General features: G+C 38.8%; 1 protein-coding gene across 3 annotated transcripts in view; it reads right to left on the minus strand.

Moving 5' to 3' along the window:
• nkain2 (sodium/potassium transporting ATPase interacting 2) overlaps positions 1-20,213 on the minus strand; it is a 159,234-nt gene that overhangs the window by 23,203 nt on the left and 115,818 nt on the right. For 2 of the 3 annotated variants that reach the window (XM_020918805.2, XM_055149469.1), the window contains one exon: positions 19,568-19,768. The exons of the other annotated variant lie outside the window; for it this stretch is intronic. In XM_020918805.2, coding sequence (XP_020774464.2) covers positions 19,568-19,768 — 201 coding nt within the window. The remainder of the gene's footprint in view (positions 1-19,567; positions 19,769-20,213) is intronic. 3 annotated transcript variants of the gene reach the window in all.

The following is a 20,213-nucleotide window of genomic DNA, read 5'->3' on the forward strand; positions in this document are numbered from 1 at the left end:
CATTTTGGATTTTTGGACATAGGGCCTCATTTCCTAGTGAGCCAGAGTGTTGGAGACGCGTGAAGACAATTTTTAAAACATTCCACCCAGTCCTTGTATTTGCAGAGGTTGCTGGTGTTAGGCTAGTGCATGTCAATGGCCATAGTTAGCCTGCCACTAAAAACAGTCTTATCCACTCCACAAAGCACCTGAAGCAAAATAATTATAACGCCAAACTGTCGATGTGAATATCTGTGATGATAGAATAACTTAAGAAGTAAAACCAACCTTGCATTTGAAGGATTTATGTCTGAGCAGCAGCAGCAATAGAAAGCTTGGCAGCGGTGGACTGATATATGAGAAAATAGTCCCTCAACATGTGACGATTCATGAGATGCAAGGTTAGGTTTTATTTCAGACATTATTCTATCAACACAGACATTTACACTGACAGTCTGGTGTAATAATAGATTTGCTTCGTGTGCTTTGTGGAGTGGGTAAGACTGTTTTTAGTGGCAGGGTAACTATGGCCATTAACATGCACTAGCCTAGAACCAGCAACCTCTGCAAATACAAGGACTAGATGGAATATTTTATAAAGTGTCTCCACACGTCTCCAACACTCTGCCTCACTAGGAAATGAGGTCCTATGTCCAAAATTCCGAACTGTCCCTTTTATAACAGACAAATCATTTGTGTGGGAGGAAGAGGCGTTTCCTTCAACAGCCTCGCTCTGGATTGGCTCTTTAGTTGCTATGATACTTGAGGTTGGAATTCAAAATATGAAATTCAGCTCCAAAATCCCTCCTATAACTGCTAGCCATCGATGAGCTTCATTTTACTTGAGCCGAATGCTATGGATGACGTCACACTCCCTTAATCCACTTCTTTACACAATCTATGCCACCAACCGAAATGACAGCCTCCTGAATGCATAATAATCATATTGAGAACCAAAACATCAAATGGCATCATAGACAACTTGACTATCATGCACAATAAACATTCACTCTAATGAAATATCTGCGACAACAGCAACAACACAGTCAGGGTTTGTAGTGTTTTCAGAGTTTCCTTTGACTTTCACTAAAGGCGGCAGCAGGCACAGCTCTTTGTCTTGTGCGGGCTCATTGCCTCAGAAAACGACTGAGGATGAGTTTTGTACCAACACAGACACGGAGCACAGAGCCCTGTCTCTCCAGATCAGCTTTTCATCAGAGCGGACAATCAATATCCTGTTCACATTGGGATCAGACGTCAGAGTATGTAAACATAATATCCCGTTTACAATAACTCCGATTGTATCTGTTAATGAGAGAGAACTACACTATGCTCTTTCTATTTATGTTTAGATAACAGATATTTCATTCATAGCTTGTAAAATGAATGCTACTGCTCCAGAAGTTAAACCACAACTAAATAAAACGTTAAAGGGCCCATATATATTTTGTGATGTATGTTTCCTCATCAGAAACATACCTGGAGTTAAGTTTTGTTTCATTCACACATGTTTAATAGACAGAGATCATTAGAATCATTTAAATAATAATAATAATCAGTCCTGGAGTTGCCATTAACTTAAAAACTACTGCTTCATGCCATCACAAGGTGGAAGTGAGCATTTTAAGCTTTAGAGATCTAGACAGACTAATAATAAAGGATTACTCATGTGCAAATGAAACAAAACACAACTCCATGTATGTTTTTGATGAGGTAACAACATCAGAGTCAAGAGTCAATTTTGCGTAATATAGGGCGTTTGAACAAGTGGGTTGAAGTAATGACGATGGGTGTGGTGAAGATCAATGAAACAAAACACAGAGGAGCTCTTCAGGCTTACCGCCTGATGACATCAAGAGGAGGTTTAAAGCTCTCAACAACACTGGAACCTAGTTAAGAGTCTGTTTCGTTTTTAAATTCTCTTCTTGGTGAACCGAGTCCACTTGGTTTTGTAAAACTTGCACAGGAGAAAATTGAATAGCAACATAATCAACACTGTCACTGCTACTACCTCTCGAACTTGCTCAGTGCACTTTTGTTAGCTCAAATTCAAGTTTCTGCCATTCCAACCAAAGAACAAGAAAATGTGGATGTATCACAACATATGTAAAACTTGTTATAGCAACAAAATGAGACATAACAGCTAGCTTTTACATTTTAGTCAGTAAAAAATGGACATTCCAAGACTGAAATCATCCAGATGATTCTAGTGAAGGTGTATGGGGTTTAAAAACACATTGGATCTCTTCCTGTATTGCCATGACATCACAAGATGTTTCCTTTGAGTGGCCTAAATATGCAAGGTTTGTGTGAATGAAATGAAACACAATTCCAGGTATGTTTTTGATGAGGAACCAACATTATAACATTGATCAGAAAATACTACCTCTCAAACTTGCTCAGTGCACTTTTGTTAGTCCAAATTCAAGTTTCTGCCATTCCAACTAGAGAAGAAGAACATGGGGACTTATCACAACATATGTAAAACCTACTATAGCAACAAAATGAGGCTTAGTGAATATGAATTATGTCCAATTAAGTAACGTTCTGCATCTCGGCAGCATAGCGAAGTGTAATAGTGTGTAAAATGTCAAAGGTCATCGAGGAATTAACTTGCACAAATGAGCTGCAGGCACTTGGAACTATTTTTAATGACCCCATGAATAATTGAAGATGACATCGCTGAGGAGACAGTTGCAGAGTTTGTGCACTCTAGAGAAATAATGACCAAGTTCCTATCTGCTCCAGTGTTCTTTGTGCGGTCTGCTATTTGCCTGAATCAGATTACCCTGATCCAATGCCGGTGTGGGGAGGAGAGACAAGGCTTCTCTTTTCATTTTGGCACAGGATTAGAGTTACCTAGTTACAGGCGGAGCAGGCAGGACGCTGTATTTGATGAGCGGGAATGGAAATGGTCTGATGCGAGCGAGATGGAGGTCGAAGCAGCGCCATCCTGTGATCGTCCTGACAACCAATAACTGGTACAACACGGACATTTCACCTGGCTGACACAGAGCGCAATGAGACAAGGAGGGATTCGGATGGGGGTTTTGTGTGCTGGGGCAAGTTTGGATGAGCTCAATATATAAAAGTGAAACTATTAAAGGGTCCGTATTGTGCTGTTTTCTGATCTATGTCATAATGTTGTTTCCTCATCACAAACAGACCTGGAGTTAAATACCATGCATATTGAGTTTTTCTCTCAAACAGAAACCACTCTGTTCCATCTTGTGATGTCATGAGGTAATACCGGAAGTGCTCCACTGTGGTTTTAAATTGCCTTGGAATTGCCCATTTCTACTGAACAAAAGGTAAACGGTAGCTGTTAACTGGAAGACTGTCTCTTCATGACATCACAAGGCTGCATCCACACTAGTATGTATCTGAGTTGTTTTCGTTGTGGATGCAGTGTTCATCCACACTAATCCAATGAAAAATGGCTCCACTGATCTGGTGCAGCCAGCTCCCACAAATTCATCTGAGTACAGATCTGATCTGGTACTGTATGGATGCCTGAAAAGGCTGATACACTCACGTAGGAGTTCTAGTTGCCGTCGTTATTGGACCACGTCATTGTGACTTGGGCCTTCCTTATTCACTGGGTTTGCTGGGTCATGTGACGCTATTGTGGAATACAGTTTAAACAAACCATAGACAAATAGCTGTGTCCTTTTTAAGTCCGACAGAAGCTGACCACGTCAGGGCACAAGGAGCGAGCTGTTTTTTGAGTGCTTAGTTTATGCAAATTAGCCATGTGGTTTTGTTTCTGTAAAACGTAAATAAATATGCGCAAAGCTGTGTGGATAAGGAAGGCTTGTGGACACAGAAATGACGTGTCTGGACGCAAATTGTTTCCGATACGGTGATACGGTGACTTCAGTGTTTCAGTGTAACCATAACCTAATAATAAAGGATTACACAAAAACACAGCTCCAGGTATGTTTTAAGGAGTTTACAACATTATAGCATGGCTTAAAGCTCACAGGAATATATACAGTGTAATATAGGATCTTTAGGTAAGTATCTACGATGCAAGCTTTCAACTACATTTAAAAACTGACAATATTTATATAAGTAAAGTAAAAACATGGTCTGCAGATATTATCTTCTATTGCTACTATTGTTACTAATGCTATTATGAACTACAACAACAACTAATTATTTCTATTACAACTACGCGGCATGGGTGATATGAAAATAATTGCTACATAAATTGCCGTCTTAACAAATATCTTACGTTTTATCATGGTTATTGAGCACAGTAGCTTTGTATTGTTTGCATTAGTTTGCTCATCTTAGTTTCAGGACTTTTGAGAGTTCATACTTTGTTTTGTTTGTATTAAATAACAATGAATCCAGGTCTTTTTTGTGCTTAGGAAATGAATAGTATAAATCATTTAAAACAGAAAACTGTGATCAGCCAATATAATATTTTTGTCATATCACCCAGCCAGACTGCATGTGTCTGATTTGATCTAATTATACAACAGTCCATCAGAAATGTGCTAAAATCTGTCTATAAATGTCATGGTTAAGGTTCAAGTATCTCATTCATCACCTCAAACGTGAATGGACTTTAAACAGAACAACCAAATTTCAGCAATTTCACTTTCTACCCATGTTTTCAAGTTTACAGCAAGTTTCTTTCTTCTTACTTTTAATCACTGTTTAGTAGCTTCAGAAATAGTTCTTAATAAAAACAATATTCTGATTTTAGTAATACTTTATTTTAGGGAGCACATCGACATCTAACAAGTTGCTAATTTGTGCACTTGTAAATGGTTAATTTAATGTTAATTAGTCTTTATTCGGCCTTATCAATGTCTTACTCTGTGTAACCTTATTCTGCTGACATGGAGAGGAAGGGAGAGAGAGAGAGAGAGGGAGAGAAAGAGAGAGGAAGGGAGAGAGAGAGGGGTGGGGGTGGAGAGGGGGGATGTTAGAGAGATGGGGACAAAGGAAAGGAGAGAGAGGAAGAGTGAGAGAGAAAGGGAGAGAGACAGAGGAAGGGAGAAATAAAGAGAGAAAGTGAGAGAGAGGGACAGAGAGAGGAGGGGAGAAATCGAGAGAAAGACAGAGAGGGGGAGAGAGAGAGAGGGAGCGAGAGTGAAAGAGTGAGAGAGGGACAGAGAAAGGAAGGGAGAAATAGAGAGAGAAAAAGAAAGAGCGAGAGAGAGGGACAGAGAGAGGAGGGGAGAAAGAGAGAGAGAGAGAAAAAAAGATGAAAGGAGAGATAGAGAGGGAGTGAGAGTGAAAGAGTGAGAGGGACAGAGGGAGGAAGGGAGAAATAAAGAGAGAGACAGAAAAAAGAATGGGAAGAGAGAAGGAGCGAGGGTGAAAGAGTGAGAGAAAGGGACAGAGAGAGGAAGGAAGAAAAAAGAGAGAAAGTGAAACAGTGAGAGAGAGGGAGCAAGAGTGAAAGAGTGGGAGACAGGGAGAGAGAGAGAGAGAGAGAGAGAGGGATGGAGAGAGGAGGAGAGGAATAAAAAGAGAAAGTGAAAGAAAGAGAGAGGGTCCAAGAGAAGAAGGGAGAAATATAGAGAGAGACAGAGAGAGAGAAAGAAGGGAGAGCGAGGGGGAACGAGAGTAAAAGAGTGACAGAGAGCGACAGAGAGGAGAGGAAAATAGAGAAAGAGAGAGAAAGAAGAAGAGAAAGACAGGGGGGGAGTATAGAGAGAACTGAGACTGAGCCCATTATTTCTGTAAAATAAAAAAGTTATCCCAACTTTGTATATGTCCAAAACAGCTTTCGCGATATTATCCATTTTTAGTTTTATCTCCCACCTGTACTTCAGACAATACTTCAGACGACGTGTCACTTTCCCCGCTCCACATGGTTGCACAGAACAATCCCAAATGCCCGAAAACAATCATTTCCACAATATTCTGCAGGTGCCTGTTGCCATGGTAAACACAGCGACTGTTAGTTCTGCATTGGTGAGTCCGGTGACATTATCCAAAGCTATGAACACTGATATGGGCCAAAAGTAAAATGCATTCTGTTTGCTGCCCGTGTTCTGCCTTTGCACATTAGTTCTCGGTGCTATTTCGCTCCAGTGCACGGACAGAACGTTCCCATCAAATGTTTGCTATGATAATGACACAAAAGTGCTCCACCAAGCAACCTGCTGCAGGATTTCAGCTTCGAGGCAAAACACACTCTACCAACTCAGTTTAAGAGTGACTTTCAAAACAGGCTTACAGCTCCCGTGTCCAGTGTTTTAGCAGGACATGTTTTAGCTTCCATTAAAGTCCTATATTACACAAAAATTGATTCTTGTGAGCTTTTAGCCATGTCATAATATTACCTTTGCATAAACATACCTGGAGTTTTGTTTCATTCACATTGCGATTAACCCTTTATTATCAGTCAGTTTACATCTCTAGCTCAAAATGCTTCACTGACATCACAAGGTGGAGTGTTTTCTGTTTAAGAGAAGAACTCAGCCAAAACATGAAGGGTTTGTGTGTTAAACGTGTGTGAATGAAACAAAACATAACTGCGGGTATGTTTGTGATGAGGAAACAACATAAGCGGTAACATAAGTCAGTCAGTCATAAGACAGTATGACAAAATATGAGAGTCAGGAATTTCTATATTTTTTGTTTAAGCTCACTGGACATAAATAAATTCTTAAGGTAGACCTATAGGTAAATACAAAATAAAACACCATCCAAACTGGAACTGGGCTAAAGAACTAGAACAAGATCAAACCAAGTTTACATCAGGATTAAACCAGGATCACCGGGCCAGACGCAGCCATAGATCTCGCAAACTGAACTGATGAGAAAGAATGATGTTTTTTGTTTATAGTGTACTGTTCTGAAGTACTATACATATAACAACAGATCCTACAAGCACAAAGTTGACAGTTCAAATCCTCTACCCCCCTCCATTCTATATATTCATAAAACTAGATGCTAATCTGAAGCAATACTTAAAAAATTACATACAGGACTACTTTAGAATGATCTTGAGCTTTATCAGAACTAGTATAAGACAACACAACACAAAAAACTATAATTCTGTGTTGAAAATTACAGTCTATTGTCTAAGAGTGTGTTTTTTATTATAAATGTGGTCCTACTACTGAAAAATGAAATGAAAATCTTCGCCCATTTTAAGTGACCTTAAACAAATGCATTAAACACATCCTCACACATAAAAGGCTCATAATGCAAAACTTAAAATGCATAAAGTGGCTCATTAATTTCAGCCATTCAAAAACAATGAACACTCCTCTGCCCAGAAACACCTGAACCACTGCGGCATTTCGGAAATAGCTGGGGGAGAAATTAGCGGAATGTCAAACAGCTGGAGTTCAATAAGGAAAAGCGGTTTGTTCTGCATGGCTTCGGCCCATCTCTCCGGGCAGGACGCTGGGGAGAAGACCTTTACTCAGACCAAGGACACACGCCCGCCCACAACTACGCCTTTATAGGTCACACTCCTACCAACCAACGGAGCTCACCCTCTGCCAGGGAGCAAGGAGAGGCCAAATGAAAGAGAGAGGGGGGGGGAGAAAAGGAGGGAGGGAGAGAGAAGTAGAGTACAGAGAGGGAGGCGGAGGGAGAATGAAATAGAGAGGGAGGAAATGTAGATAGACAAAGGGAGAGAGAGCTAATACAGAGAGAAAGAGAGTGAATGAGAGAGACAAGGACGGAAAGGGAATAAATAGAGAGGGAGAGAGAGAGAAGGCAGGAGAGAGGAAGGGAGAAACAGAGAGCGAGAGAGGGGGGAGAGGGGCTATAGAGAGCGAGAGTTGACACTGAGACCATTATTCCCCTAAAGGTTTCGCAATGATAGTCCTATGTCCACACAGTTAAGAGCACTTTCAGTATGGTGAGGTTACTGAATACATGTAATTATGTCTATGCAGATGAGCTCGTGATGGTATCCTAAACAAACTGTTCTAAATCTCTATGCAAATCAAGTGAGATTAATATATTTAGCCAGAGCTTATATTGATAATCTCTATAAGACTACATCAAATATGAGAGCTAATTCATTTTAGAGTCATTGTATGTCCGAGCCTTATGTCATCTCTGTCTTTTTATATTCATGTAAACTTTCCAGACAGTTGATCACTGTATTGAGTCATCTTCTTCTTCTTTTTGTGTGTGTGTGTGTTTTTAATATATATCTAAGCCTGCCCTAATTTTTCTAATTTCTAAAGGTGCACTATCTAACTTTTGTGTTAGAGAGCTTTCTATATTGTTTCTATGGAGATATGACGTTTAACTTTAATTCTATAACATACAAATTAATAATTACAAGTGGTTTAACTGCTGAAAGAAAATACATTGAAAAATACACAATAGTATTGGGATCAGGGTCAACTCTTCACAGATCTGACCTGTAACCTGGACCATGGTGCGCTATCTGCTTGTCTCCATGTAGATAGATATATGCTTAATGTAACTATGGAATATACGAGGCATAGTAGTAACATCTCCATGAATTCAAGCAAGGCATACCCTCCATCAAAATGTTACATACTGCATACTTTACATACTGCAAAGCTGTAAATTCTAAATTCTAAAAAAAGCAAACCACAGAAAGAATAAGATCATTGCAATTCACAGTCAGTGCATTGATCAAAACACAAGTTAATGTTACACTATTAAAATAATTCCTTCAGTGCTCCTTACATATATACAATAATGTGGACAATATTTGGAATATGTAGTACTAATAATACATAGTCTATATTTCACAATGCTTGGTTCAATACATGACAGATGGGACAGCAATTTTGGGGGGTAAATATTTATCATGAGTACTTCAGGGGAATTTTTTTTATTATTCTTTCTGCAATGATAAGATTTTAGCTGCAGAAGGCTACAGCATTATGAAGTATGATACTACTATACAATCTAATGACTTCAGTATTGCCGTCTGCCATTTATTTATTGCAGCTAGTGTTTTTTTTTTTTACAATAATGTACATTTAAAATTCTTTTTGGGGGATAATTCTGCTTTATGGCTTGGTTTCAGTATTATCATTTATCATTGTTTATTATTGTTATCATGACAGGCCTAGCAATGGTAGAAGGTAACAAAGTACAAAAGTAAAATTACAATACAATAAAACTACAATATAAATAAATAGTACAATAAAACTACAATACAAATTTAAGTATCTAAAGGTATCACATATTACAGTGGATACTTTTTACTTTTGCTTCATTACATTTGAGAGCAGGTATTTGTACTTTCTTCTCCACTACATTTTAGATCTGGATTAAAAAGTAAAAAAATCTTTTGGTTATTGTTTGGTAAATTTGGTTTATTTTGTTTTTAGCACATTTAATTGGACTTAACATTCCAACTTTGAGCAAACCAAATACACAAAAACAACTAGAAAAATGAAGAAATCGACTGAATCACTTACAATCTGCTAAATTATCTTTCAAAATCACTACATTTCCTTTAATTGTTCTAAAAATCTCTGCAAAATACTTTTACTTCTTACTCTTAAGGCACATTTTTAAACAGGCACTTTTACTTAAATAGATTTCGTCATGTGATTCTTTTACTTGAGTAACTTTTTATCTTGATTTTACTTGATTCTTTTACTTAAGTAACAACACTGAGTACTTCATCCACCACTGAAGCCTAGTAACAACTGTGACACAAAAACAAGGCAATGGACATGGTTTAAGCTAATGTTCCCTCTATTTAAAAAGGTTGGTCTGTACATTGTTTTGAGTGTTCTGACAGCAGTTAAGTAATACCATTGATTAGCTCCTTCCTCCATTCTATTTATGCTAATCACTTGTATTATTTTCCAGACGGCACCGCAGGCCACCACCAGCAGGACTCTGTATCTCCCAAACTATATCGGGACCTTTTGAAGACGAGATTTGTTGCATGGCAGGACTATTAAGGGGCAGGCTAGAGGAGAGCGTATATGATTGGAGGAGCTTGTATTTCTCACAGTCTGGCAGCAGGGGAAGATGCTAGCCCACACAGAAGCCCCCTCGCTCTCTCTCCCTTTCTCAGCTCCCAAGAGAAACCGTCTGTTGTGCGGCTGCTCAGATCTTTATAATGTTCTCGAGCATCGTGTCACGGAGACGCTTGTGCTGGCTTTTTATCACAATTTCATGCACTTTTCTCTCACTTCGTCTTCCTGTCTCCTGCCTCCATTTTTATGTTATAATAAATCAATCATCTACTTAGTTTACCCCAATCATATTTCATTCCCGCCTATGGTAGCCCAGAAGGGACGTATTGTTGTTTATATACAGACCCAGCTGAGTTCATGAAAAGAGTAGGTTATTATTTGCCAGGCAAGGCAGAACATAAAAGGGAACTAGGTGTTTTTCTCTTTCAGAATCAATTTACAGAATAGAAATCAATAGCATTTTTTAATATTCAAATCTCTCAAGTCATAATAATTTAATATTTTGTGTCAATGTTAATTCTAAACAGGGCATATCAGTAAAGTATGTAAGTGGTATAGAGAGTAGCATTCACCTTAAAGCAAGAAGGCCCCGTGCTGTGTAGGGCCTTATGTGTGGGCGGGTTTCCTCAGGGTGTTCCAGCTGCTACTGACCGATAAACATGGTCATAGGCTAATCCTGCAGATATGTACCGACAAAGCCTAGCTCAAGATCTGGAGATGGTCCCTATAGGTGATGCAATGTAGTCTCCCACTTGCCTGGCTGACCAAAACCATATACACTGACAATACTTTACAAAGTTGTTTTAGTCTACAGATCCAGTCTACTCAATTTTCAATGGGTATGATGAACAGGAGGATTACCGTATTTTTCGGACTATAAATTGCATTTTTTTTTCATGGTTTGGGTGGTCCTACGACTTATATTCGGGTGCGACTTATATATTAAAATTTTCACACTGACAGCAGCGAGAGGGCACTCTAGGCTCGTGTGTCAGTATCTAGTACTCCTATTACTCCTGTACCACTCTCACTACGGACTCTACAGGGCATGTCTCCTGTAGAAATAGCTGTCTAATAGTAAAATAGCTGTCTAATAGTAAAATATTCAGTCGAACAGTAATCAAGCCGCAGAAAGAAAGTTTGGAGTGAGCGAGAAACTTGTTAGGGACTGGCGGAAAGCGAGGATGGAGAGTACAGCTTCAAGGCAACCAGGAGGGTGCGCCATGTAACTTTCCTGGAAGTCACTGGATGAATCGACAAAGCCTGAACTTCAATGACAACTGAAACCATCCTGTCGGGATTCAGAAAGGCCGGAATAATTCTAACTGGAACTGATGCTGAGTCTGACGACAGCTACACAGAAGAGGAAGCAGTGCCCTGTTTACCTTATGGATCTATGGTTTATCTCTGGAAGTCGCGCAGAAGTGACATCGAGGATGAAGAATTCAATGGATTTAGTGATTATGTTGTTTATGCTATAATTATCTGAATAACTGTTAATATGTTACGTTAACATATTAACGCCTATTCAGCCTGTTGTTCTCTATTCTGTTATTATTCCTATAACTTGCCTTTCAAGATGAAATGTTGGTTCCTGGTCTCTGATTTTACATAATATATTTCACCAAAAAGTGCGACTTATAGTCCGGTGCAACTTAGATTTGTTTTTTCTTCTTCATTGCATATTTTTTGGGTGGTGCGACTTATACTCTGGAGTGACTTATAGTTTGGAAAATATGGTAACCAACCAGAGAAACACATTGACTTTTTGTGTTGGAACAAGCATTGTGGTTTTCAAGTAAGAAGAGAAGAAGCATGAATTTCAGCAGAATCACTAAGCAAAACATTAAACTCTCATGAGGTAAAAGAAGTTATATATAATAAGAAGTGAGCATGGGCGTAAAGTGCTTCCTTCGAGGTCAGATTTCAATTGACCACTTTTGAAAAATCTTCAGCCCTCTCTCTGTAACTTCAGCTGTCAGACTTTTTTCCAGGTTTGTTTTAACCCCGCTCTACATGATCTTGGTGTTGGTGGTTATTAGGGGTGTAAACAATAACCGAAATATCATGATATCGTATTGTCAAAGTTCTCACAATATAATATCGTGGACCATCACAATATATTAAATTACAAGTCTCTTTGCTTCAATAAAGAGTTATGGTGCAGCAATAGCTAAAAAAAAGACAGAGGGAACTACATAGACCATGATCTTTTGCTCCATTTCAGTGTAGACTATAAGAAGAAATAACATTTCTAAGCACTTTTAAGTCTTAGTTATTTAGATTAAGTTTTGTCAAGACATTTTAAGAGGAAAAAGTAGCATATTAACAGTTTTATCTGTTTAGCCTCCACAAAAAAAAAATCACAATAAATATCGTATCATGAGATGTATATCGTGAAAATATCGTACCGAGAGATTTGGATTTTATTACATTCCTAATCGTGAGTCTCACCATCATATCGTGAGGTTTCCCATGATATCGCAATAAATATCGTACCGTGAGGTTCATACTGTGACGATGATACTTGGATATTGTTACACCCCTAGTGGTTATTACTTTGTTCATAAATCCATATATGAACATTAATAACAGGCCCATCAGGTGCCTGCTTTCTCCTTAGCAACAGGTTTGATTGACAGTGATTGCGGCACGTTGCTAGGCGGGAAAAGGCAAGTAACCTCAACTTCCTGAAATTCCAAATATGGGATTAAACTGAGATTAGCACCGATTGGCTTCATTTGGTTGCCATTGGACACCATGATATCATGCTCCCTTATAGATACATACTGTATATAGACGATGGTCACTTCATGTTCTTATTCCAGTCTTTTCTGCATTCAAATTGAGGATATAGGAGGGACTGGCTGGTCAGGCACCACTGCTCCTGACAGATTGCTCCAACCACAGTGAAGGATGGGTCAAATGCAGAAGACTAATTTTACCTACAGGGACAATAACGTATACTTTAACCTTAAGCATATCTCGTGAAGGTCTAACTGGACACCTCTTATTACATTCATCATGGTACATACATTACCTGTATAATGCACTCTCCTATAGCTATGAACACTCACCCTTTTCCCCATTGGATTGCTGATTCACACGTTGACTGTGACCTGACCTTGTGTTCCTGGCTACACATATAAATAGTGCTTTCATTACTGCCTTTTCAGAAAAAAAACATACCACTTGTGTTGAGGTTTTATTCAGTTCTACATTGCTGTAAACAGGGTTTTAACCCTTTGAAAACACTTGGAAAATTCAAATGACAAACCTGCTGCAATCCTGTGAAAATATTACAAGATGTAGCGTGACCCCTACAACGCACCTCCACCAAACCAGACACTGACAGAGCTATTTTGACAAGTCCATCTCATATTTGCGAGAAAAACAAATCTTGGCAGCTGACATGTAAGACAGCTTATATATATACAGCCAAATAGAAAATGGGACTATATTCTGAAAAATCCATTACTGTAGCGCCTAACTAGGTAAACCATAAGTATACAACCGCGACCCTGACCACATTGCCTACTTAGTCACCAGGTCTGCTAGTTTAACGGATGTTATTATTAAAGACCCTGACAGCGTTTCCACCAATTATAGAAGAGCAGCCAGCAGCTAGCAGCCTGAGCGCGCCGGGCCGGGCCATAGTCACATTGTGGAGTGTGTGCTCATGAAGCGTGACACTGTTTCCACACACCAATTACAGTCAGACAGTGCTACAGCTGTGCACTGGCTTGGCACTCAGCCACACTATAAGTACCAGTATCGATTGACGGAGAGACACCCGAAAACAGTAAGGAGGGAGAGAGAGGGGGAGGGAGAGGGGAGACGCAAAATACAAAACCCCAAAAGTTACAGTTACAGCGCGGTGAATATTTCTCACAATGGTGTTTCACAGTTTTAAGCGGCAGCAGTGGTGCTAACTGTGTGTTTTGGGAGCTAAAGTTGCAAAACACTTAAAGTGAGGGAAGTAAATAGTACCCTAGCACAAAATTCTGAATATCTGAATTTTTGGTCAAAATAAAGTGATTAAATGTTTACCATCAGTGGACAGTTACAGCCTTGTATCTTAGTCAGGTATTCTTATTATTTTATTCAATTAGTTAATAATGTTGTTAGTTCATAGGAGTTAAAAAAGATTATAAGTTATAGCTCTGATTTTGAATTGGTATAAAACGTACTTAATACACTTTCGCTGACTTTCTCTGACTTGCCTGGTTACAAAAGGAAATCAACTGTAATGCTTTGTCAAAATGGCACTCAGCTGCACAGTAAGTACCAGTAACCACTGACAGAAAGACACCCGAAAAGAGTAAGGAGAGAGAGTGAAAGTGAGGAGATGCAGAACACAAAACCCCAAAAGTTACAGTTGCCTCATGAAATTTTCAGATTTTTAAGCAGCGGGAGCGATGCTAAATGCATGTTTTGGGAACTAAAGTTAGGTTGCCTAAAAAACACTTAAACTGGTGAAGTAAACAGTAGCCAAAAATTCTGAATATTTTGGTTTTGGCAAGTCTAAACTAATTAAAAGTTATATTTCATCAGTAGTTAGTTTTACTTTTGTTGAGGTATTATTATTACTGTAAATCCATCAGTATTATTTTCCTCTCTACGTGTTTCCATAGATCATTGGAGTTAAATAATATGAGTTAAGTGCCATTATATGTCTGACTTTCATGTCACATGGTATTACAGGAAGTGCTCCACTGTGTTTTTAAACTCCATATAACTTTGCTAGAATCATTTGGATAATTCCAGCTCTAGAACTGCCAAGCTAAGCTGAACTAAAGGTAAAAGGTATCTGAAAACTACCACTACATGACATGACAAGGTAGAATAGAACATTTTAATCTTGGAGATGTAAACAGATTTATAATAAAAGATTACTTAAAAATGTGAGAATGAAACAAAACATAACTCTAGGTATGTTTTTGATGTAGTAAGTTTGGAGGAATTAACAACATTAAAACGTGGCTTAAAGCTCGCGATAATGCATTGTGTGTAATATAAGCCCTTCAGTAATGAACTAAACCTAAAGCATTCTAAACTATTAAACTATCATAAACTATTTGTTCATAATGAATGAAGTCTGTCATGCTTTATTAAGGCTACATAACTGTGTGCTGTCAGATCGTGGGTTAACAGTACTCATTATGCTCAATATGCAGCTCTATCGCATGCCCATGTATTCGGGTTACAATAGGAAAAAGCTAATATAGTGTATAAGTGTATAAAGAACCCCTGCTTATGTCTGGAATGTGCGACAAAAATACATAACATATTCTTACTTCAACAACGCACTAGATGTATTACAAGTAGCAACACATTTCTCGACTTCTCTTGCTTGTCCAACTTAGCGCCTTTAAGCGGTACAAATGACTGGAAAATGCTGTTGCTCACTTGATAGTTGTGCTGGCGTAAGGGTTTGTAGTGGAGTCGAAATTCAAAAGTGTTTGTGTTTAGAAGCAAACAACCATGGGATGAAAGTGACAGGCCTCGCTCATTCAGGCTGTGTATATCCTCCTCTGCTGTCTCTTCTGATCCAGCTAATTATCACAGTTTGACAGTGTCGAGAGGAGGAAGCACGCAGAGCCCAGGTCGCAAGACAAGGCAAGAGAGAAAATCGTTTCAGCAGCAATGAAAGGAGACAGGAGAAGCCAGAAGCAGAGTTTTAAAGCAGGCTTTTACAGACAATTCACCTAATGAGGATGTATAGCTTTAAGTAGCAAGAAAGAACTTGGAGGGCTTATGTCTCCTCTATGAGCCAAAAGGTTTGCTCTCTATTTTCTGTGCTATTAAGGAAGGAAAAACTCAAGTAGACATGCAATTTTAACAAGGACCATTACTATATAATGCACTGACATAATTACACTGGCCATGAAGGTTACCAACAACTAGCTAACCAATCGACTCAGTTTGTTAACCATTAGTAAACCGTATAGCTGCTTTATAACGACAAAAATTCTAGTCCCAATTAATTGGCCAATTTAAATCCCAATTATTTCTTATTATGCTACTTCTAAACTTGCAGAGAAAGTATAAACTAAAAGTACTTTGCAGCAACATCATGATGGGAGAGTTCCACATGTATGTGTATTGGCAAGGCAAGGCAAGGCAAGTTTATTTGTATAGCACAATTCGTACACAAAGTAATTCAAAGTGCTTTACAGAATAAGAAATACATTAAAATCATAATAAAAACAAATCAAAACATAAATAATCATGAAGATTAAAATAAAAAAAGAGAGACATAAATTGTAGAGAAGAGTGCGGAATGAAAACCTTTCAGTTATATGCACAGTTAAACAGAAATGTTTTGAGCCTGGATTTAAACAGCGTCACAGAAGAGGCCTGTCTCACATGTTCAGGAAGACTGTTCCAGGTTTTAGCTGCATGAACCTGAAACGCTGACTCCCCTTGTTTAGTCCTGACTCTGGGCACCAGCAGGAGGCCGGTCCCTGAGGTCCTCAGAGTGCGAGATGGTTCATATGACACTAACATGTCACAGATGTACTTTGGTGCTCGGCCATGGAGAGACTTGTACACAAGCAGAGCTGCTTTAAAGTCTATTCTCTGAGGCACAGGAAGCCAGTGCAGAGACCTGAGCACAGGACTTATGTGCTCGTACTTCCTAGTTCGAGTAAGGACCCGAGCTGCAGCGTTCTGGATGTTCTGCAGCTGTCTCACAGCTCGTTTGGAGAGACCAGTGAGCAGACCATTACAGTAGTCTAACCTACTGGAGACAAACGCATGGATAAGTTTCTCCAAGTCTGCTTTTGGAGGAATGTTCATCAGTTACCATAAACACAATGCACACATTAGCACACAAATAAAATAAAATACTAGATTAAAGTCTAACAAGCCTTATGTTGTGGAAAAAATGATATATCTGTTGAAGAAAAAATAATTAATCCATTTGCGAAGGCTGATGAGTTTTGGAATACAGAACAAGGTTTATTTTTGTTGTTGCAGCAGATATGGCCTTTTGTTGTTACAGCAGATAAGGCCTGCACTGGCCACAAACCAACAGTCTCTCATCACCAGCAGTAGGTCCCTACCACATTAGACCACTCTGAGCATCCCAGCTCTGAGTCTCTTCCCCAGAACATCTCCACCAGAGCATCTCCCCTTCCATCTCCCCATAGCATCTAACCTCTGAGTCTCACCCCCAGAAGATTTGAGCTCTGAGTATTCATACAGAAATGCAGAGTGACCTTTGTTTCACAAGCTTTTGCTAATCAACTACATACATTTGAGGGCAGCTAAGACAACACACAGTTTCCTGAGGGTGAGGACAGTTGTGTCTGCTGAGCCTTTACACATGTTGATGGCTGGTCTGGGTCTCAGATAGAAGTCACATTCATTTACTCAAAGACAAACTGAGAGAAATCTTTCGACAATATAAAATTCCATCACACTTAGATAGAGCAGTGCCTACATTTAGCATCACACACCCGCAGGGAATGATGATGACTTCGGCTGGAAAGTACAAATACTATATTAGTAAAGTGTATGTAGGTCGGAAAAGTTTTCAGGGGCCAATCTTTCCAGATAGTTTAGTTAATAGTGTTTTTGATTACAGCATATTTGTAACTGAACTCAAACTGCAACATTATATGAAGAAACAGGAACATTATTTGCAGAAATGGTTTACATGTTGTGCATTTACTCCTGGGCCCTATATCTGTAAAGCTGCAGATTGAGTGAACACCTTGGCTTGCTTGTCCCTTGTATAATATTACAATCAATTGCAAAGTGAGTAAAAATGAATTCCCTAACACTGTCTGTGTATACGGAGTATATCTGGACAATATGCGCACACATCGAAACTGAAAAACTGAAAAACAGAATGCAGCGAGTACGAACAATATATCTGAACAGAACATATCATATTGCAGTCGATAATTGAGAGAGAAGACGAAGGAGGAGGAGAGCCCGAGAACATTTGCTTCCCCCAAAGTGAAAGGAACAGATGGGCCTACAGACAATCAAGATCAAACCCAGTCACAGCTGTCCTCACTGCTAATATTGACTCCCAAAGATATTTTTAGATGAATAACAACTTTCCTCCCAACAAAAGAGAAAGTGTGTTTATCACTAGAACACAGCAGGGATGTTGTCTTATATTTACAATCTGTATGCTGTATAAACACTTTTACAACTACACAGACGCTGCAGCCATTATTCAAAATGTCACCATAAAAGTTTTAAAAGTTGTGAAATGGCTGAAAACTACACACTGTTATATGAATGAAGTATCGCAGTTGTGTTTCATGGTATTTTTTGCAAAGCTGAATAAATTGTACAACTGTTGGTAATACACTTTACAATAACTAATGAAAATAGTTAGGTTTTTCTTAATTAATTTTAAATAAAGTAATATTTCTTTAATCCATTTAAAGGGCCCATATTACACTATTTTCTGGTCTGTGTTATAATGTTGTTTCCTCATCACAATTGTACCTGCAGTTGTGTTTTGTTTCATTTACACATGTTTAACACACAAACCCTGCATATTTAGGGTTAACAGAAAACACTTGTGTTAATACAGGAGGTGCTCCATTGTGTTTTTAAACTCCACACACCTTCACTTAACTCATTTTGATAATTTCAGCCCTGAAATTGCCTAACTTTACTGAACTTAAGGTAAAGGCTTGAGTAGTTAACTTGAAAAGCAGCACTACATGACATCACAAGGTGGAACAGAGCATTTTGAGCTCTAGAAATGGCGACAGACTAATAATAAATGGTTATTTAATTGTTTGTTTAAAATGAGTAATGGTATAAGGCCATATGAAAATTCTGTTAAAGAGAAATCTGCTACATATGTGCAATGTGAGCAGTGTTGGGGCAAAGTGTATTATGTTGTTGGTCTTTTTTATAGCAGGATTTTTATAAATAAGAACCAAACTAGTCCTAAAAACTGTAAGAATTAAACTTTTTTCCTGCAGCTTTTACTTGGGTCTTCAGGATGTCCTTTCACGGTCACCATCAGGGGTCTACAAAAAGGCATTAGTAGTGATCAATTGCGATCTGCCATTTTTTCGGCAGGTTCCATATAAATAATCACCTGATTAATGCTTCCGAATTTCCCTTAATGTAAGAAATATGGCATAGTAATAATACAAAAAGTGAGCTACTAAAATGGTGCAAAATGTAACTTTTTTAGTGGACGGTCTGCCACCTGCTTTTGCCTTGAATGTTCCACAGCCTGGCATCTATATTCCTGGAGAAAAAGATGATTCCACCAGGCCAAGTTATTAAAGCTTTCGTTTAATGCAATAAAGGTCCAATATTATGCAAAATTAACTCTTATGAGCTTGAAGCCATATTTGAATATTGTTACCTCCTAAAAAACTTACATACATATTGTGATTTGTTGTTTTGTTTCATTCACACATGTTTGAGTAATCCTTTATTTTCCTGTCCATCTCAAAAACTTAAAATGTTCTGTTCAACCTTGTGAAATCAAGAAGTGGTTTTCAAGTGAAGGTGTGTGGAGTTTAAAAACACAGAAAATAACTTAATATAGGCCCTTTAAACACGGCAAGCAAAACATCAACATCTCCATTCATCTCCATTCAGCCAAACAGGTGGCAGACCCCCCACCTAAAAAGTTACATAGTGCTCCTTTAATTAAAGTATTCTACTAAAGACTAATATCTACTTACAGCCAGTAGTATCTGCAGCGAGGAATGGGCCACCTCTATGAACTGGAAATCCAGCAGACAGCCTGATATAGAGATGTAACGGTGATCCTCAGGTGCCCAGGAGGGGGGAGGGGTGATGGGTGTCACCTTGCACCCTGGCCCGTTTTCCATCCACCAAGAGCGGTGCATGGACAGGTTAAAGGTCAACACCAAGTCAGAGTCCTGTGGAGACATGCAGAGAAGGATATTAGCCGCTGAATTAGACTTGTGAACAAAAGGTTGGACAAGAATGAGAGCCAGGCCAACAGTCCAAGCAGCTTTTCACCACGTTTTAATTAAATGTGAACCGCATGTCATAACTGAGTCTGGGCGTTGGGCATGGGTGAGGGGGGCGAGGGGGGTGAGGAGGGTGAAGGCTGGAGGGGGAGGTGGGATAGAGCTAAAAATACTTCACAGATTTATAATTTTAATGATTCTGGATAAGTCTGATTAGATTTTAATCATAGCATGGAAGGGTTTGAAGATTGAAGATGTGGGAATGGAGAAGCTGCAAGGATCTGAAGTGAAGTGATTTGTAATGAATATTGTAAATTTAATGTTACGACTCTATCAGCAAAAGCTCTACAATTCTATGGCTGTGCAAAATGTGTGCTCCTCTTTTTAACAG

Source organism: Boleophthalmus pectinirostris, unplaced genomic scaffold (genome assembly GCF_026225935.1).
Source record: "Boleophthalmus pectinirostris isolate CB_2022bp ecotype Guang Dong unplaced genomic scaffold, ASM2622593v1 HiC_scaffold_13, whole genome shotgun sequence".
Taxonomy (NCBI): Eukaryota; Metazoa; Chordata; class Actinopteri; order Gobiiformes; family Gobiidae; genus Boleophthalmus; species Boleophthalmus pectinirostris.